Source organism: Pseudorca crassidens, chromosome 13 (assembly GCF_039906515.1).
Source record: "Pseudorca crassidens isolate mPseCra1 chromosome 13, mPseCra1.hap1, whole genome shotgun sequence".
NCBI classification, from domain to species: Eukaryota; Metazoa; Chordata; class Mammalia; order Artiodactyla; family Delphinidae; genus Pseudorca; species Pseudorca crassidens.
In genome coordinates, this window is record NC_090308.1 from 58151855 (window position 1) to 58167790 (window position 15936).

General features: G+C 36.7%; 1 protein-coding gene and 1 long non-coding RNA gene across 4 annotated transcripts in view; one reads left to right on the top strand and one right to left on the bottom strand.

The window, feature by feature from the left end:
* The window catches only part of LOC137204714 (uncharacterized), a 297672-nt gene that overhangs the window by 12365 nt on the left and 269371 nt on the right, over positions 1-15936 (bottom strand). The gene's annotated exons all lie outside the window — the stretch shown is intronic.
* Positions 1-15936, top strand: part of FBXL4 (F-box and leucine rich repeat protein 4) — a 67465-nt gene that overhangs the window by 2201 nt on the left and 49328 nt on the right. For 2 of the 3 annotated variants that reach the window (XM_067702525.1, XM_067702523.1), the window contains exons 2-3: positions 13130-13247; positions 13899-14482. In XM_067702525.1, the coding sequence (XP_067558626.1) occupies positions 13971-14482 (512 nt within the window). In that variant the 5' untranslated portion in view covers positions 13130-13247; positions 13899-13970. The remainder of the gene's footprint in view (positions 1-13129; positions 13248-13898; positions 14483-15936) is intronic. The other variant, XM_067702524.1, reaches the window with a different exon arrangement.

Below are 15936 nucleotides of genomic sequence, written 5' to 3' on the forward strand. Positions count from 1 at the left end.
GTGGAGTGTGTCTCTCCTCATCAGCTGTGACTCAGGATGTTCTGTACCTGGTCAGTAGCTCTAAGGGATAAATGCCTATAGAAGTGATCCCTGGGACTGCACCATGCCCATTTGTATTTTACTATCCCAGTTGAACATCTTAAATGTAATGATTTTCAAGTGTTGCTATAATAGATACTTACAAATGTTATTAGATCATAAAATAAATGTATACGTTCTTTAAAAAAAAGTCAAGTAATACAGAAATAGCCAAAGGGGAAAGTAAAAGTGTGGTGTGCCCACCTATCTGGTAACCCCATTCCCCAGAGATCATCACTGTTTAATCACTTGTTCTCTTTCCTTCCAGACATTAAAAATACATGTGTATAAGCCTAAGTGTGTTTAATAACTGGCAGTATACTACATATAATTTTCAGTAACTGCCAGTTGGTAATAATTGATGAAAATCTTTCTGTGTCAGTGCATATAACATTATCTTTTTAAAGTATTTTGATATTTCATTGTAGGAATAACCCAAAATTTATTTAACCAATCGTCTGGTGATATTTAGGCTATTCCAAATTTATTTCTGTTAGAAACAAAGCCTCAGGGATTACTTTTATGTGCACATATTTGCACATTTACTTAGTTCCTTAGTGTGAATGTTTAGACGTGGAATTGCTGGGTCAAAGGCTATATACGTTTTGAAATTATGATAGATTGTTCCATATTTCTCTTCAAAAGGTTGCCATAAGAGTAAATTTATACAATTTCTGAGAATGCTGCCCGCTGTTGCTGTATCATTGCCAGGAATTGCCAAGGCTGAGTTTTACCCTACTTGCAAGCTCATAGTTTCATGGTTGCTCGTAGAAGACATGAGATCCTGGGTCAGAGACAAAGCACAGTAATTACAGTAGCCAGAGGATCATCATTGTCTTGTGCCATTTCCTTGAACCCTAATTTCCACAGGGTGATGTGATGAGGGTCAGATGATTCTAGCACATGCAGTAGATTGCATTACAAGAGAGGAACCCTGAGCTTAGGGAACCTGACTCGTTCATAATAGGCTGCAAGTAAACCTGCCTAACCTTTGCCCTAGAGAGAGACATTATCTTTATTATGCTGGATGGTAAAAAAAAAAAAAAAAAACCTTCCCTCTCCAGAGGGAGACCTCTCTTTATCTGCCAACAACGTTTGCTGTATAAATACCCTTGAAAGGATAGTTTGGAACAGAGATTATCAGTGACTCTGCTTATAGGATATGCAGAAATGTGAGAGACATGTGAAGAATTTTCCTGAAAAAAAAAATCACTGCTAAAATGATACCATTTTTTACATTTTAGTAATTTTATGGATGAAAAGTAGTATTTTTATTGTTTCAATTTTGCATTTGTCTGCTTATTGATGAAGTCGAATATCTGTAAATGTTTTGTTACTTACCTGTTCATATTCTTTGCTTAGTTTTCTGTTGAAGTGTTCCTCTTTTTCTTACTGATTTGTAATAGCTCTTTACATGCCATGCTATCAATGACCTGGTACACCATTTCTAGTATTTTTTCATAGTTTATTCTTTAAATGCTGTTTCTGGGATCTTTTGCCATGTAGAAATCTTTAATATGTATGTTGTCAGTTCTGTGTTCTCTTCCTTTATGGCCTCCTGAGTTTCCGTTCCAAGGTTTTTAAAATACTCTTTGTACATATTCTCTTATTGGATATTTTGTATTATATATTTAGATTTTTTAAAAATGGTTGCTTTGGTGCTTCCCTGGTGGCTCAGTGGTTGAGAGTCCACCTGCCGATGAAGGGGACACGGGTTCGTGCCCCAGTCGGGGAAGATCCCATATGCTGCGGAGCGGCTGGGCCCGTGAGCCATGGCCGCTGAGCCTGTGCGTCCGGAGCCTGTGCTCCACAAAGGGAGAGGCCACAACAGTGAGAGGCCCGCGTACAGCAAAAAAAAAAAAAGGTTGCTTTGATAATATAGTTGACCAGTGAATAACATGGGTTTGAATTGCATTTGCTAGTATGACGTGGATTTTTTTCAATAGTAAATGCTCAGTACTACACAGTCCACTGTTGGTTGAATCTGCAGATGCAAAACTGAGGATGAGGAGGAACGGTGTATATGCAGGGCCAACTATAAGTTATACATGGATTTTCAACTGCACAGAGGTCTCATGCACCTAACCCCTGCGTTGTTCAAGGATCAACTGTATTCTAAATTTACTTTTCTAAATGTATGGACATTTTCCCAAAGCATTTTTGATAAGCTGTCCTTTCCCTGTTTTTGGTTTGACACATTCATTGTACTATATCCTTATTTACTGTTTTCTCAAAACTGACAAATCAGTAAGCAAAATATATTAGTCTCTTACTGTGACTGTGAATTTGGTTGGATTCATCCTTAAAGATGTTTGTTCTTAGTGGATTTTAATCTTATAAAATATAAATTTTTTTGTTCTGTTTACTGATTTCTGATATTACTGTTGCCATCTCTGTCAGTTTTGTGTATACTGGATAGCTCTTTATTGCCCATATGTTTCTTTCAGTTATTCTGCATCATTTTGCTTTACTTGCCTCTCTTTAAATGTAAAACATCATCTAGCTAGACTTTCATTTTTCCTTAAAACCTTCCCCCCTCCCAACTTGAAAATTTGTCTTTATTTATTATTTATTTTGCATTGTTAGAAAACTTTTTTAAAAAGATATAGATTCACAAGCACTTAAAAGAAATTATACAGGAAGATCTTGTGTATATACTTCACCCAGTTTCTTCCTGTGGTAACATTGTGCTATAGCACAATAGTACATGCAGGAAATGGACATTGACACAATCTGCACACTTTACTCAGATTTCATCAGTTTTATCACTACAGGCACTTGTGTGTGTATGTGTGTTCTCTGACATTTTATGTAGATCTTGTCACCACCACCACAGTCAAAATACAGAATCACTCCATTAGAAGGATCGCTTGCTAAAGGGCTTACTTCTTAATAGGAAAATTTAACCTATTCATATTTACTTTTTTTCTCCCCTGCAAGTTTGGAAATTCTAAAACCATGTAGAATTGACTTTCTGTTGCCCTTACACCTCCATTTAATAAGGTGAGACCTTGACTCCTTGCCTTCCCCACATTCTTGATTCAATTGATTTGATTTCCTTTTTAAATCACTTATCTTCTGTTTTTTTTTTCCCTAACCATCCTTTTCAACTTTACCACTACTGCATCTATAATGATTTAGACTTAACTATAAGGTCACTGGTTACTTGAATATTATGTCTTCCCTTTTTAAAAATTATTTACTTTAGTTCATTTGTTTTTTGACTGGAATACTTTCTTGAGTAATGTTTTTAAGAAGAGTTATGGGAAGTATACTTGCATGTCCAGAAACAGTTTTCTGTTTGTTGTTTGTTTATCTATGTGAATAAGAGTTTGAGTCAGTTCTTTTTCCTTAAGAATTTCTAAAATATTACAGTATCTTCTAGCATTTTTTTGAATTTTCATCTGCTTCAATCTCTTCTTGAATTCACTTTATATAGATATTAGGTTTCTTGCATCTGTGTTCCAGGTTACTTATTATTTTTTTCATTTAGATTTTCAATTTATTTTGAACACCATGAATTTAATTTCCACGAACTTAAAAAAATTTTTTTTCTAAATTCGCTTGAACTTATTTTATGGATCCTATGCCCTATTAATTCACACTAAAGATACTAGTTATTATTTTAAAACTCTTCTATTTTTTGCATTAACTTTTGTTGGAGACCACTTGCTCTAATTACCCAAGTTATTTCTATGTCTTTAAGATGGCTAATTCTACTCATATATATAAATTCAGATTTGTAGTGACTGATTTGTTCGTGGTCGGGAATCTCTCAGAAGTCATGAAGGTCTCTTTTCTGGGCAGGTGGTCCCCAAAGGCCAGGTGAGTGGCTGGGGCTCTGAGATCAGGCTTTGCCCTGCGCATAATGAATGGGCAGGACATGCCAACTAGTAGATATCTTTTAGGGTGTGCTGGTCAAAAACAGACTAATAAGCTAGGATGCCCATAAACAAGCTGATTCTGGGATACCAAATCTCCAACTTGACTGTATTGGTCCACAGCAAAGACTGAAAACAAGCACACAGAAGGGTTTCATTGCTATAAAAATTCTTTTGCGTGGCCCCTTTGTAGTCATTGGAAGCAACCCTGTCTTCTCCCCTAACTCCCTGGTGACCAGTGATCTGCTTTCCTTCCCTATGATTTTGCCTTTTCCAGAGTATCATGTACATGAAATTAAACAATTAGGTAGCCTTTGTGTGTCTTCTTTCAGTCAAAAAATGCATTTTAAGAGTCATCTCTGCTATTGCCTGAATCTGTGACTCATTCCTTGTTATTACTGAGTAGTATTTCATTGGATAGGTGTACCACTGTTTATCCATTTGCCTGTTGAAGGACATCTTGGATATTTCCAGATTGGAATGATGATGAATAAATCTGCTTTAAACATTTGTGTACAGGTTTTTGTTTAAATATAGGTTTTAATACACTTGGGTAAATACCTAAGAGTGGGATTGCTGGATGGTTTGGTAAGAGTATGTAAACTTTATAATAAACTGTCAGACTTTCCCAAAGTGGCTGTACCATTTTGTATTCCCACTGGAAGTGTTTGTAGCATCCAGTTTGATATCTTAAAATTTGAATGATCTGTATTTAACTGTTCCCAGATTTAAGATATTAAACACTATCTGTCTTAGTGTTTGAAACTTGAAACTTGAAACTGCTCTTAAGTAAAGCATTTGCTAGGACACACAAAAATATGTCATAAAAGACAAATGATAAATTGCCCTTAAAAATTGAAAACTTTTCTCTTTAAAAGATATTATCAAATAGATGAAAAGGCAAGGGCTTCCCTGGTGGCACAGTGGTTAAGAATCCGCCTGCCAATGCAGGGGACACAGGTTCAAGCCCTGCTCTGGCAAGATTCCACATGCCGTGGAGCAGCTAAGCCCATGAGCCACAACTACTGAACACGTGTGCCACAACTACTGAAGCCCACGAGCCTAGAGCCCGTGCTCCGCAATAAGAGAAGCCACCACAATGAGAAGTCTGCGCACCGCAATGAAGAGTAGCCCCTGCTCGCCACAACTAGAGAAAGCCCGCTCACAGCAACGAAGACCCAATGCAGTCAAAAATAAATAAATAAAATAAATTTATAGGAAAAAAAAGGGAAGCACAGACTGGGAGAAACTATTTGCAAAAGATATATCTGATAAAGATTGTATCTAGAATGTATAAAGAACTCTTACAACTCAATAAATAATAAGAAAACAAAAAAACAATGAAAATGGGCAAAATAGACATTTCACTGAAGAAGATACGTATGGGAAATAAGAACATGAAAAGATGCTCCACATCATTACTAGTCCATTGAGAAATGCAGACTAAAACCGTAGGATATCACCAGCCACCCACTGGAATGTCCAAAGACTGACAATATTAACTGTTGATGAAGATGTGGCGCAGCTAGAACTCTCACTTATTGCTGATGGGAATGTAAAATGTTACAGCCATTTTGGAAACATTTTGGTCCTAGAAACAACCCAAATGTCTATGAGCAGGTGAATGAATATGTCTGTATAATAGATATGATTTAGCAAGAAAGGAACAAACTGTTACATGTAACAACAGGGAAAAATCTCAGTTATGCTGAGCAAAATAAATTAGACACAAAAGTACATACATATTTCACTTATATGTTAACTCTAGAATAAAGGACAATATGATTTATAGTGACAGCAAGAAGATCAGTTTTTTCCTGGCACAGGGAGTGGATGGGTGATTGGGAGAATAGAGATATTCTATATCTTGGTCCTGGTGGTGGTTGCACTGGTATATGTCTTTGTCAAAACTCGTTGAACTGTACACTTAAAATGGAGTACATGTTTTGGAATGTAAGTTATACCCCAAAGTTAATTTAACAGTATTACACCATTTTAACTAATGGCTCTTTTAGCTTGAATGGCTAGCAGTGACATACCTATGATCTTGTACTTGGATTTTTGTTAGGAAGGCCAAATAAATTCAGTATATTTTTATTAGGTAAAATGCTCTTTATTTTAATGTACAAATGTATAGTTAGTATTTGGCTAAAATAAATTCACATTTACTTTGTGGTTTTAATAGCTAGAGAGAGATTTTTTCTCTCTAGTGTGTCCATTAAAATTATCTGCCACCAGATATTCCTAATTTTTAATACTGTAGGTTTTAGTTAAATATACGTTGTGTGTCAGCTAGAGGTTTAGGGTTATTATAGTTCTTCCCATTCAGATGGTTTATTCTTATTCATCATTAAACAATTAAGAAACATGTAAAATAGAGATAATATAGCATTAGTGACATTTGTAAGTAAGGTACTTTATAGTGTCATACCTGTGTAATTAGAAATATGTCCCTCTTTGTCACTTGTGAGATAGTATCTTGGGTAGGAAGAGGGTTTCCAGATCTATTGTATCAGAAAATCACCATTCATTTATCCTACAGTTGTGTGTGTGTGTGTTTTTAACATTGAGTCCTTAATTCCTTTTTCGTGCTACTAAAGATTGCTTGTGAAATATTTTGTAAGTTTAGATATGCTTGTTAAAGTCTAGGAAAGAAAGAGGAGAAATAAAACATTCTGTAGAACTAACCATTGTCAATTCCTAGTTTAAATTGATTCTAAACCTCCTTTGTTTTCTGACAAGTGTATTCCTAGTTTCACTGGTTAGGCACTTCCTGCTTAGTCCTGGCCATTTGCTCATTAACTCAGCAGAAATTTTGAAGAGCCCACTGTGTTCCATACTTTTTGTATTTTCAAAGCTGACCTTGATTCCTGGAAGAGAAATGGATACTGTTTACCTCTTTGGTTTTCAAGATTTTTCCCTGGCCTTTAGGTTTTTCTTCCTGGTTGGTTCCCTTGCCTTCTCCTTCTGCTTTATATGCCTGGATTTTCAAAAAGCCTTGAAGCTGGGTAGGAGGCTCTCTTCTCTCTGTTCGTCCACGTGGTTCAGTTAAGAACTCAACCTGTTTATTCTATATTGGGGCCTTGTTGATTACAAACTATAGTCATAATAAAAATGTTTCAACTGGAGGAGAATTTACTTAGAGGAAGAGAGAGAAACGTGAAGTTATAATATTCAACCCTCCATAGTCTCCTTCCTGACACTGTCATATTTTTCAATATAGTACATTGTAAGTAATTAAGGGATGCTATTGTTAAGACTTTGCTCCTCCCTATAGCATATCTAATACCTGAACAATATGAACCTGTCTTTTTACCCTTACTCTTATATTATTGCCTCTCTTGGCCTGTCTCTTTTCTTTTGCTTGAGGTTATCCCTTTTTTGTTTAAGAACTTCTTTTTCATCCAGTTTTTCCAGTTCTCCATAATCACCGTATGGTCTTAACATAGATTTGGAGTGTTAAAAAAAATCACCATATTTGAGAGAATAGCTTTCTTTTACCTCTCTAATCATCTCTTTCATGAATCTTTCTTTAATTTCAATCAGAGTTTCTTTGTGGCCAAGGTCAGGTCTTTTTACGTATTCAAGGCTGCTTTTGTACTAATAGAATTAGTACAAAAAGTTACCACTGTTTCACATTCTCTTTGAACAGTAAAATTTCAATATATATACTATTCCTTATTGGAGTGTTTCAAGGAAAGTCATACATTTGATTCTTACCTATTGTGTTTCCATTTTCCTTATCCACTTCCCCCCTCTTTTTCTCTATATCCAGATATGGAACTTTTTTTGCGTCATTTTTTGGTCTACATGTGCCTTGTATTGAAGGGTTTTATTTCTGTGTCTATTTTAAACTTATTTAATTCTCTTCTGCCATCTACTCTGCCAGTCTCCAAAAAAGATGAATAAATGTTTATTGAGTATATATTGGCATGTGCTAAGCCCTAAAGATGTAGTTCTAATTAAGACACATTCTTAGAACTTGAGGGGTTCGTAGTCTATTAAGGTAGAAAAAATATCTCAGCATGTAAGAAATGGCACACGAAATGTAAGAGCAAGGAAAAAGCGGGTAGTGGATAAGGTCTGAACCTTAAAGATGAGTAAGAGGGTGCCAAGCAGAGGAGGAGCAAGGGAATTCCAGGGCCACGCAGCCTCAGTGGGAGACTTGAAGGTGCTGAGGTGTGAAAGCACAAGTGCAGTTGAGGCCGTGGTGGAGGTTCTGGTGGGTCTACAGGAAGGGTGGGGTGTGTAGAAGTGGAAGGGACAGGGAGAAGACTGGTCCAAGGTCGGTGGGAGGTTCTCATGTATCATGTTATCAAGAAGACAGCCTTCCTTTAATGGGACCTCTGTATATTTTAGAAGAATGAGGAGGGAGAAGGCCCAGAGAGGAGACTGAGAAGTTACCAGAGGGGTGGGAGGAGATAGGAGAGCATGTGGTGGCGTAGAAGCCTACAGGAGGCAGGCCAGGGAAGGGGGCTGGTTATGTCAGCTGCTGCACCAAGTTCAATTGTAATTCCATTCTTTTCTTGATTGATATTTTCCTCCATTCCCTCGTGTCTTGATGTCTAGACTCAACCAGAAAAGTCCTTTCCTTAAAGCAGTGTCTCTTGATCAGTTTCATCAGGATTCAGAAATGACAGCATTTAAAGTTCAGCCATTTTTTCTTGATCTGTTACCACATTACGCCTTCTGTGACATTTTGTTAACATCCTGCAAGGCTGCCGAAACCCTCGTTTTTTTCTGTCACTTCATTGACACATCTCTGTGCGCTATTTTACAAGTAAGTATTGTGTTATTTTACAAGTAAGTATTGTGTTATGACTTGCCTTCAGTGTAGAGCTCTGCCTTTTTGCCTGGCCTTTTTATCTTTCCCATATCTTTTGACTTTAATATAAGTTGAGAATCCTCTTTGGAGTTTTAAACTTGTTTTCCAGGTTATTCCATCACACCATGAACCTAGGCTTTCGAGTTCATCCCAACTGCCTCCTTTCGTTGATTTCATGAAAAGCCCTTTTCCTTCCTCCACTTTCCTCTGCCATCTTCTCTGCAGTTCCTGCCATCCTGCTTCTCTCCGCCTCATCGACTCCCCATCTCACTTCAAATCTCAGTAGTAAACATATGTTCTCCCTTGTCTATACCTCTTAATTTCTCTTTTCCACTGTTATTGCTTTCTCTGTAATTGTATTGTTTAACTTCGTTAAGCATTTTATAATATGAAAGATGTGGTTGAAAGTAAACTTGTATTAAAATGATATCATGTCGCATAAAGCAAGTTGTTTCCCAAGGTGTATGAAAGTCTCCTGATGCAGGTTAAAATGGCTGTTGTTTTGTATTCCTTGATTGTGCTAGTATAAAATTTCAGTGAGTTGTGGGGAATTTCTTACTTCGTAATCATTGTTGACAATTGATTAGATAAAATAACTTGTAAAATAAAGATCACTCTTTTTCAGACTTTTTGTTAAACGGAAAATAATATTTTTATGTATTGTGCGAATCCTTAAAATTAATGTAGCTTTTTTTTTGTTTTGCTCAAATGTTTTATTATAGTCAAAATTATTTGAAAAGCACATTTAATATATTACAGACATTTCACTGTAAAAATGATCCTTGTATAATGTAGCTTTTTGAATGAACTGAAAAAGAAATGTATATACCTCCCAAAAGGTACATCTTATAGTCACCCTCTTGGACAAATTTAGTGTACCAGACTAATATTTGTTTATTTGCACCAGGTGGGAAAAATCATTTTGTCTTTGAATTCCATTCTCCTCCTAAAGGGGAGTTATTGTATATTTTGCATTTGGTTCAGTGCCCATTGGGATATTCACTGGTTATCACAAATTGCCTCAATGCCTTGGCAAAAGTCCAGATAGTACATGGACAATTTAAACTTCTGCATTGGTCGTTGCTGCCCACATGAGTCCTGAAACTGCGGCTCTCTTCCCTTTTTCATCTTCATTTCCCAGGGGAAAGTAGAGTGAGCTATCCTTTCTTCTCCATATGTTCGTCCCCAACCCCCCAAATACTTTGATGTATCATCTTAGTTGACTGGAAAGGAGTTTAGAATCAAGAAGAATGTTAACAATGGGTTTACACATTTCCCTTTTTTATTTCCATGCCGTGTTTGTTTTCAAAAACAGGTTTTAACTTCATTACATTTTTCCAAATAGTATGGCTGGAAAAATAATAAATATATTTGCTTTTCCAGTGCTTTATTTCCAGTGCTTTTTTTTTTTTACACTGCTTTTCCTTCTTTTAAAATTTTTTGTCATTTTAGCTTTATCTTACAAAAAATTAACTCTAAAGATTATTGTTATCCATAGTTGGAAAAAATCAAGCATCCATTTACATTTCTCGCTGAGAAGTTTGAACTTCTTCATATGTAAATGTGAAAATGTAAACTTCATGTGTAAATGTAAACTTCTTTATATGTTATAAAGTTATAACTCACTTGTACATATGTTACTTCAGTGCAGAATTTTACTTAACTTTAACAACAGCTTAAAAATGATATTGCCCACACGACAGTCTTGCTGTTTTTGATATTATCCCATAATCTATGATGGTAAAAGCTAGCTGGGAAACAGTTGTAAAGTTCGTGGCTTGGTAGGTCAAATAGAATTTGTCTTTCACAATTTGTCTCAACCTTTTTGCCAGGAATGATTGTGAATGTTCACATGAATGATGATATCTTATTTTGCAGGTGTTTCTTTGGTTTTATAAAACTATTACTTTCTGATAAATGCAGTTTTATAAAGAAAGTAAAAGGAGCTCGGTTGCAGCAATTTATAGACTGTGGAGAGAGAGGTGATGTCCATAGATGATACAGTGAGACCCATCCATCCACCTTGGCAGATGGGTTTCTGTCCTTCCCTTGAAGATTTCCAGGAATAAAACATCCACAATCTTCCAAATTAGCTGATGAGCTCCACAGTCTTCCAAATTAGCTGAGCTGTCAATTGAGTTGGATACTTGTACATTATTCTTTATTTCATAAATTTCATTTTTGCAGTTTAACTTTGTTTCATTAATTTTCTTTTAAGAAAGAGATGGGCCAAGTAACTTCTTTAGAAAATTACACTTCTTAATTTACCTGGGGGCCTATTTTGAAATAAAGTGTATGTGGTAAAAGAAAGAGCTATTTCATTTCAGGTTTTGGTGTTAAAGATTTGATACTTGTGCATTTGTAAATTTTTTTATTTGACATATTTATACTTGTGGTAGGTGAAATGTTTGAATAAAGAGGTGATATTCTAGATAATTATTTTCCCCACATTTATAACCTGTCCTATACTTCAGCACTTGGTGTTGTATGTCCTGAGGTGATCTGATTTGTCAACTCATGATATGTCAGCATTAGAGCATGTGCTGCAGAAACTCCTTATTTATTTTAATACATGCTTTGTTAGTCTTTTCAGGAAAAGTCTTGTTCAGAGTGTTCTATTATTTCTTGTTTTTAGGGTGCAAGTTCTTCCATTTAGTGTGTCTGCCTACTGACTGTCCGTCCCTGTGGTTCATTTTCTTTTACGGTCTGCAAGTTTGTACTGTGATGCATCTTTAGTAAGGGTTTAATCAGTCTCGTGTTGTGGAAGCATCCCTGCAGAGAAGTTCACATCTGCCCCTACCAGTTCAGGACCACTCTTTCTTTTTAGATCTTTTGGCTTAGGGATGGTGTAGGGATTCTCAGCCATGAAGACGGTGTGAATTTAGGCCCACACTCTGCGTGGTACACGCCTAACAGGGTTCTGATTTCTCTCCGGTGACTTTCCGCCACTGCCTATGTTGATGTCAAGTGTACTTTGGCTTCCTGGCCGGTGAGCTAAGTTTTCGCGTTCCTGGCTTTACAGATAGGGTGATTTTTCCTGAATTTGGCTTTATGAAGTTTCTTCCAAATGTGACCCGTGGCTTGAAATAACCTCTCTGCATGTGTGTTAGAAAATCCCCTTATTACAACCACTAAGACGCATAATTGGTTCCCTGACTCATACTAGCTTCAGCTCCTGCTCTCCGCCCTTTGACTTTCCTCTCTGTTTCTCACAACCGTGGGTTTTCCTCACGTGTTTCTAACTCAGCTCTTCATTTACTGTTTTGCCGGTTATATTTTTGTCAGGCGTTTCAGTGTGGATCTGGCTGGGATTGAGAGGAAGAGGATGCTGTTATCTAATTTTAAATTATTTTAGATTTGTATAATTTTTTTGTTTGCTCATCATCTTTCTGTCAACACGTGACATATTTTGTGCCTACTATGTACTGAGTACTTTGATAAATGAAATCTTTGGCCAGATTCCTTCCTTCAAGAAACTTGGTCCTAATGTAGGCCCTTGTGGAACAAGGGTATATATCTGATACAAAGGTGGTACCAGATGATAAGCCTACTTATGGAATAAAGTGGCTGGAAAAGGAATGTCGAGGTAGAGTTAAAGTAAAATAGGAAGGGTGTTTAGAAAGTGAAAGAGTTTACTGCATTAGACAAAAAGAAATGGGTCTAGCTTGAGGAGAGCTTTGAAATGTCAAACCAAGGGATTTAGATTCTATCTTGTGCGTAAGAACAAAAAGTTGTTAGAGGTTTGGGGTTGGAGAGGCGTTTAATGTTTTATAATCTTAGTGTTAACGTTTTGCTCTACTAAAGAAAAGTTGTTTTATTTTCCTTCTTTTACTTAGGAGAAATTAAACTCAAGACTTTACAGGTAGAAAAATGAGTATGCTTGATTTCCCTGTTTGTGTAGACAAGAGATTACTAGTCAGTGCAGACAGGGGCCAGGCCTGTGTTGTAAACTAGTGGAGCTGGCTGGGAACAGGAGCGGCCACCAGGCCTCTTCTCAACAGGGTTTTCTGGATTGTTAAAGGTTGCAAACTCATCCAAATTTTAAAAATCACCAAATATATTTGGTCCTAATATATATGCTGGCATGGTTTGACCTATAAGCTATGGGTTTGCAACCTCTATATAAAAAGGGTTCATTAATAATATTTTTACTACATTCTGTCATAAAATTTTAAAAATATATTAATTATTCAAAATTGTCCACACAATTCAGAAAGATGTGATGTGTTCAATTTGAACGTTCTGTATCTAGTAAGTAGCTATTTATCTATGATAATAAACTTGTTGGGATATTTGACTTCCTAAGTCAGAAATAAAAATATTTTCTAAAACTCTTGTCTTACAGGTAAAAGAATGTCATATTTCAACATTGGTACCTGAAATCAGAGTGTAATTGCCAGACCACATGGATGAGTGCCAACCTTTGCATTTCTGGTGTGTATCCTGTGACCATTCTATCTGGGGTGAGTGATTTCTAAGAGTAGCTGGCAACAAACCAGATGCCAGCCAGCCATGGACTACCCTCACAAATGATGCTAGGGGTTATAAATTAAACACTGTCTGGTGATCTGTGATGTGTAAGGCAGTTAATATAGTTGGTCTGGATTAACTGTCAGCTCCAGAAATCTGTATTCCCGTAATGTGAAATCTGTACTTAGCATGTTCGGAAGTGAGTCATAATTAACAATAGGGAATCATTTGTTTAAATGTGAAGTTATAAAATGCCTAAGGTCCTTTTGGATTTACAGCAGTATTTTAGTGGTTCCCCATATATTTTAAATAATTTTAATTTTAAAAGTTCAAGGACTTAGTATTTCTTGAAGGATAGTTATAATTTTGCATAAAATAGGTTTTTTTTGGGTCATACATCTGCCATTGCCTTATAATATCAGTTTTGCTTCCCATATAGCATAAAATTGTATACATTTTCAGTATTCAGTTTTCTTAAAAGTACATTAGATAAATTATACCAGAGAGTCTCATTTACGTGAATGTTGTTTTTTTCAGTTTCATTCTGGGAAATTACATTGGGTAAAAAGCCGTTTATTACCTTATCCATGCATTTTTCTGTTTATTTAAATTATTTTACTTCAACAAGCCATTCATTTTTTTAGAACATCCTTCAAAGAGTTCGCGCATCTTACCGAGGACACCTGACCTTTTGAAGCTTCATAATTCACACCTAGATGCCACCAGTCTTTCCCATGTTAACAGTTCTGACTATGTTTTATTATATGTGCCTTCGGCGCCGAGCCAGGACAGCTACAAGAGGAGAAATGATGAACAGCCATAGAACTATAGAAGCAAACAGCCGGACTTCCCCTCTCAATGCAGAGGTGGTCCAGTATGCCAAAGAAGTAGTGGATTTCAGCTCCCATTATGGGAGTGAGAATAGCATGTCCTATACCATGTGGAACTTAGCAGGTGTACCAAATGTATTCCCGAGTTCTGGTGACTTCACTCAGACAGCTGTGTTTCGAACTTACGGAACATGGTGGGATCAGTGTCCCAGCGCTCCTGTGCCATTTAAGAGGACGCCGCCTAACTTCCAGAGCCAAGACTATGTGGAACTAGCTTTTGAACAACAGGTGTATCCTACAGCTGTTCACGTTCTAGAAACCTATCATCCTGGAGCAGTCATTAGAATTCTAGCTTGTTCTGCAAATCCCTATTCCCCAAGTCCACCAGCTGAAGTCAGGTAAGACTCATTTTTTAATGACCATGTTCTATGGCTGAAAGGTTGTGGTAGTTTTAATACTGGAGGTCTTTTTTCACTGGAAGCATTCTCTTAACTCATTTAAACAAATTCGATTTTTAAAATTTTCCTTAGTTTTCTGATAGGGGAAGAAAGATCAGACATATGAAATGTAATGCATTCTTTATACCTATAAAACCTCACACCATAATAATCATGGATTGTGAGATTTGTGTGTGAATTTACTATAAATGAAAAGCACGATTTGAACTAATTGGGACATGGACCAATCTGAGAAGTTAGTTGGAAATATGATTTCTAACAGATTTTCAAACAGACATCATATTACTGCTTTTAAATACTTTGAGTAACTCAAAGTCGACCTACAGAGTGACACTTTAGAGGAAGTCCGTAGGGGATTAACTTTAATCTTAGGTGGATGTTTTCGTAACAAGTATATTCATTTAAAAATAAATGCTGGGGACTTCCCTGGTGGCGCTGTGGTTAAGAATCTGCCTGCCAATGCAGGGGACACGGGTTCAAGCCCTGGTCCAGGAAGATCTCACATGCCACGGAGCAACTAAGCCTGTGCGCCACAACTACTGAGCCTGTGCTCTAGAGCCCACAAGCCACACCTGTTGAAGCCCACGTGTTACAGTTACTGAGCCCGTGTGCCGAGAGCCTGTGCTCCGCAACAATAGAAGCCACTGCAATGAGAAGCCCGCGCACCGCGAGGAAGAGTAGCCCCTGCTCGCCGTAACTAGAGAAAGCCTGCGTGCAGCAATGGAGACCCAGTGCAGCCAAAAATAAATAAATTAATTAATTAAAATAAATACATGTTGCCTTAAGTATTCATGCATTCTCCCTAAAGGCGCTCTCTCTCTCTCTTTCTCTCTTTCTCATTTCTGTAGTTCAGCCTCCTGCTTTTTTAAAATATAATTATTTGACTAGGTAATATATTCACATGGTTCAAAAATCTAAAAATTACATAATGCAGTCTTGCATGTACCCTGTTCCCCATGTGCCTAGGATCCACCCCCCCTCAAAGAAACCACTTTTATCCACTTCTTTGCATTGTTCCAGAGTTTCTTTATGCAAATACAAATGTATTTATTTTATTTTTCTTTATACACAAAAATAAGCACACTATTTGCATTGTTCTGTACCTCATTTGTTTCACTTACTGGTGTATATTGTATCTTTTCATGTAAGTGCAAAGAGAGCTTCATTATTCTTTTCTACAGTTGCAAGTAATGCAGTGTATGTGTACCCCAACTTATTAACAACTCCCCTATTGATGGGTTCTTAGTTGTTTCAATACTTTTGCTATTATTAATATTAATGCAGTGAATAACCTTGCCATGGGTCACTTCGCATGTGTGCAAGTATATCTGTGGGATAAGTTGCCAGAAAGATTGCTGGGCCAAGGGTCTATGTATTTGTAATTTTAATACGTA